The sequence below is a fragment of the Nestor notabilis genome, unplaced genomic scaffold (genome assembly GCF_000696875.1).
Source record: "Nestor notabilis isolate BGI_N333 unplaced genomic scaffold, ASM69687v1 scaffold23832, whole genome shotgun sequence".
Classification (NCBI taxonomy): Eukaryota; Metazoa; Chordata; class Aves; order Psittaciformes; family Psittacidae; genus Nestor; species Nestor notabilis.
In genome coordinates this window covers 219-5,659 of record NW_009919092.1, presented here as the reverse complement: position 1 = coordinate 5,659, position 5,441 = coordinate 219, and the positions used below count along the sequence as shown (strand labels likewise).

The 5,441-nt window shown below is 35.0% G+C and overlaps 1 protein-coding gene across 1 annotated transcript in view; it reads right to left on the bottom strand.

Annotated features, from left to right (window-relative positions):
* The window catches only part of LOC104402258 (desmocollin-2-like), a gene marked incomplete at its 5' end in the record, with an annotated part of 20,708 nt that extends 17,098 nt beyond the window's left edge, over positions 1-3,610 (bottom strand). The window contains 3 exons of the mRNA XM_010010081.1: positions 111-224; positions 708-910; positions 3,526-3,610. Coding sequence (XP_010008383.1) covers positions 111-224; positions 708-910; positions 3,526-3,610 — 402 coding nt within the window. The remainder of the gene's footprint in view (positions 1-110; positions 225-707; positions 911-3,525) is intronic.
* Between the last annotated feature and the right edge of the window lie 1,831 nt (positions 3,611-5,441).

Below are 5,441 nucleotides of genomic sequence, written 5' to 3'. Positions count from 1 at the left end.
AGGAATGGCTTCAGTAGGGAATACAAGAGAGTTCACTTTCGTTCTTTCATCATAAAAGTCACATACGATATTAGCTTGTGTCATAAAATTAGGATTTGTATAAAATATACCTGCTGTATTTGTAGTGGAAAAGGTCCCAGTGAGTTCTCTAACATAACAGATGGAATAGGGCCCCACCTTCTTTTAGTTCGCTTGAGAACTGTATCTCTAGCATGCCTGGTCTTCTGTGCCTGGGCCTAGAAGATACAAAGACAGGTAAGAATATATCCATATATTCTTAACTCTGTATTTTTGCTTAGCTACTGTTCTGAAATTTTGTCTTTTTTATCGTCTATTTTGGTTTTCCCACTGACCATTTTTTTCCAAAGTCTTAATTTCTGATTACACCTGTGATGATAGTATTCCAAGAGTTCTTTCATTCATTGTAATACTTTGCATGAGTAAAATCTGCTTTAATTCCTCAAACATGGCTTTTAAGATTCTTGACATTCCCAATTAAGTTCCTTGCTAGCATCTTCCATATCAGAAAGGAAGTCTGTGTCAACTTAAACAACACAGTAATCAACAACTGCTAAATAAAAATACATTCTAAACCATAGCGCTTTGCCTAATTACTTGATTTCCAAAATTCAAATACCATTACCCAGCATGAAGCTGTACTCTGTGATACAGTATTTCAAATAAGTATCTTGAAACTAGAAGCTCACCTTCTTTTCTTCTTCCACCAAACTAACATGTATTTTCTTTTCTACTTGTTCTTGAGTATCTTTAAGTAATATGGTAAAAGTCTTTTTCTCAGCAGACACAGAAACAACAGATGTTGTGTACACAGAACCATCCTCTAGAATTTTGAAGTTTCCGTCACTGGAACTGATAAACTCTGCAGACTGAAGGCATTCTTTCAAATCAACTGTAAAAATATATATATATATATTCAGACAATAACTCAAACAGCAAGACAATAACATCTCTTGCAAAACAAAAAAGAAACCCCTAAGTAAAAGTTATATTTACTGACATATGGAATCCTCAAAAATCTAATCCTTCAGCGTTTAAGCATCACAAATATAGATTCTATGACTCATTTATGCATTCAGATTTGACCAAGTTTACATTAATTTCCACTCTTGTGTTCGTGTTTCCTAAAGGAAAAGGCGGTATCTTTCAGCAAGATGCTATTACATTGGTGCATGCATCTATTGAAGCATCAGAGAATCAGTAGCTATTACATTTGCCCCACAAAATCAGTGAAGATGATTAATTAATGCAAATGCGCAATGGTGATATTATGTCTTAGAATATTCGCCGTCAGGAAGAAAACACTGACTAGTACTATGTGATTTAATAGTCTTGGGAAGACAAAAGCCTTTAAATTATGAAGCAGACAGATGGGAGAGATAAAGACTAACTCTAGAACAAACAATTGGCAATTTTTCAGTATGTTCAATGTTTTGATATGTTCAGATAGAATTCCATGCAGTTTATAGGAAGTACCAGGTAAGTTCAACATACTTCTCAGATATTTTTTACTGCATTTGCTATCACTTGTGGCTAAAAAAAACCTTTAATACACGTCAATAAGCCTGGTTCATTAGCGAGTAATTCAGCACTGCCGCTGGAGAATAAGCAAAATCAGGATACTTAAAACGAACTGCAGTAGGACCACAGCACTAAGCAATAATGATTTGGCACCCTGAAAAAGACGAAGGCCAGAGACCTAAATGCTAGACAAATGACCCCTGCAGAGTACAGGAGGTGTCAGTGTCATGTTCTCAAAATCAAAACTTTTCAACACTCCTTCAATGATATGATAGTGGGTGGTACTTTGGTCTATGAAAGCTGACTGCAAAATGTAGATTCAGAATTTCACCCCATATATGTAGTTGATATTTTCAATAAACTAAATTTCATATCTCTTTCAAGAATGCAAAAACAGATCTGAAGAATAATTTTAAATATGACACGATTTCCTCCTTCCTTCTGAAGTCTGTCTTTTCAGTAGACTTTCTATAGTACTGTACCAGTGGTTCCTTTCCTTTGTCAATGAAAATTAGTATTGCAGAGAATACCACTGCCTCACTGAAAGGTGTCTCATATTGCTGCATATTACAGTACTGCATTTCCGAAAATACCAGACTGGAGATTTTGTTTCTGACTGTTATGTGAGTCAATATTATGCTCAGTTAGCCATAGCTTTGTGGGATCTTTTTTCTTTACAGCCTCTTGTATTACGTAATTCAGAAATATTAAAATACCTTGCAATTAGCAGGAAAATCCTGACTCATTCTCAAGGTATGGTCCTTGTATCAATGCAAAATACATTATGCTTTCTCAATAAATGTTTAAGTAATGTCTTTCAAGCTATAAAAGTTTTGTTGAATTTTTGTTTGAAAAGAAAGCCAAAACAGTAAGTTCAATGCTATTACGCATTGAACGAAACGCAATTTCCTTCATAGCACTATAACAACATGAAGTTTTGGGTTTATATAAATGAAGTTTATTTACACAGAGAAACGCTAAAGTCTCTGAGAACTTACTAATTACTTAAACAGCTGTAGCAAGCTTTCATTTAAAAAAATTACAGTAAGGGAAATGAACTTTCGGTTTTAAAGCTAGATTTTCCAAGCATTTGTATATGACAAACTACTGATCCACTTTACTTGTCCCTTCTGTAGGAACATGGATTAAGATCACAGATTTGGCGCACATTCCTCTGTTGTTTTAGGATTTACACAGGAGACCTCCAAATCCTCAAATTCAGTCTCAGCCCTGTAGCAGCTCTTATGCCACACCTGTAAAAGCTGCATTTCAGAGACTGGTCTGAGCTAAAAAAAAAAAAAACAAACAAAAAAAAACCACACAAAAAAAAACAAAACTAAAAACCAAAGAGGAGTGTGATGTTTTTTCTGGTCTCCTCTATTCCTCCTAGTCAATTGCACATTGCCATAAAACCAAAACAGACCATCCAGTCAGACAGGAGCACTCTCCCAACTGAATGAGCATGTACAACACCTTTGCAACGTGTCCCCTCGCATGCCCTGAATGTCCCAGCACCACTAAGCAGTCAGTCACACGTGTTTCACAGAGCGGCAGCTTCTGGGTTCTTGGTTGTGTGGATTTTGTCTTGTTTCTTTTTGTTTTCCATTATCCAAATGGTTTACTGCCTTCTTCACATGACTCTGTGGGTTATGGATGCCCTTTGGAATATCAAGCCACTTATTTAAACATTAAGCCCTAGACTCAAAATTTTGAAAACATGAGACTCTCTCATTCTTGTTTTAAAATAAACACTGTAACCTGACAATAGCTGTTTATGCTAAAGTCAAATGGATGCATGGAGCCAGCGTTCAAATCCGTAACAAACATAGGGCGTATCCCTCATAAAAAGGCTGATCCAGCTGTTTAACTGGCTGTCCAGTCATCCATTCAATCCATTTAAAAAAAAAAAAAAAAGTCTCCTTGACTGTTAACAGCATTCTCAGCAAAGGTGCAATGTTGCATCGATAGGATCTCGCAGTTTCTCACCTCTGCCAACTAATGTCTCAGCCTCTAGTTCAGAAGGAACACGAAAAATTACTTTCTTGCAAGCTTCACAGCACAAACTCAGTACCTAGAAAACAAGTTTAGAAATCATGAAAACAAAAAATAATTACGTGGTATTTTGAATAACAACTACAGACGCTGAAGCTGCCTTTGATTCATTTGGTTTTTAAGACAAGCCAGTGAAATAGCACGGAAAGCACTCAACCTAAAAATTCAGGTACTATGCAGCATACCATGTAAAGTTTCAAATGGGAAACAAGATCTGACTACTGGTCCTGGATCTGCCCATGGCTTGTGCTTTTTCTTCTAAAAATCACAGCAGCACTGACATTAACAAGAGTTCCCCCTGACTAGATTTCACCTACACAATTACTTTAGTAGTGAAAAGATAAAATACAGCTTGGCTGTGTGCTCCTCCCAAGAGCATTCTTGGCCAATTTAGATCCAAGGTCTCTAAGTATTAAAAATCAATCCATTAAGACACGGTTCAGTAGAACTGTGGTGATGCTTAACATTAAAGGGCCAAGTAGCTTATTAAACCACATGACGACACTTGCACTTACATATCACTATGCATCTCCAAAGTACGTTCTCAACAAACTAATTAAATCTAGCTTCAGCAATTAGATATGACATAAATAAAATGCTGTGTATCACATCAGTCCACTCCCATATAACCAGTTACAAAATGGGGTCCTCCTCAAAATTCAAATGAATAGTAGATAACCAGACCTTTTTATAAAAAGAATCATATGGAGGTACAAAGACACTCCTCAGCACAGAGCAATGTAGTCCTAACCTCAGATTACATATATAATGTGTGTATATATATATCTTGCCTAATTTCTAGCCAGATGTTTTAAACTGTAATCCAAAAATCACACAGCCAATTAAACAAATAGAGAAATGTAAATAAATGCATTCACCCTTTTAAGTATATTTATTCCTTCAGGATGAAAGTCTAGCAAAAAGGAAAGTAATTTTTATTTTGCACATACCTTTAGGATTAAAGGTACATAAAAGTAAACAGCTAATGAAAATTCTGAAAATGACCTCTGATTCTTATTTAGAAAATAATTAAATACATATACTTTTAAGATCTTTAAGACATTAGGAACCTTCAGAAAAGCTATGATCAGCTAAAAAATAAAGGTGAAATGTGGAATTTAATCATTGCATTAGAGCAATTTAAATGCAGTGTCTCCATCATAAAAGCTCTCTATACTGCTCTTTTTATATATATATATATACACAGATATAAAAATACTTATACATAAAACAATTTAAACATTCCAGTTTATGTATTAGTGGGGGCTTCCCTTATTAACAGATACTTACTAAAACACTCTCTCCTGATAGACGTTGTATTGATTTTTAAGTTTTTACAATCACACCATCTTAATACATTGTTCTAAGATATTTTAAGAATCAATGACATCTAATTTTGAAAGAGTAATGCCAACTTAGTCTGGTGCCAGCACGAAGAACTATTGAGGACTTAATCAAATGTAAATGGTAGCTATTTGTGAATACCAAGATACAAGGAAACACCAGATAAGAATAAGCCACGCTGTCCTTTCACCTTACGCAAAGACACTTAAGGAATTTTGGGGGTTTGGGTGTTGGGTTTTTTACTCGATAGATGAATTTCTTTTACCTTTTTTTTTTAATTAAATGTATGAGTAAACTCGCTTGGGTTTCACTATTACTAGGCTAGCAAAGGCAGGCACACATAGTGTCTGGAATAATAACACTTTCATTAAAATGTACATATCTAACTAATACAAAAATAATAAATTCAGTGCTTCAAGACTACCGAGTATTTTTTTTTTTTTTCGAGCTCAAAACGATCAGAAACGTTCTTTTGTGTTAATGCAATGATAATGGGAAAGAAAGTG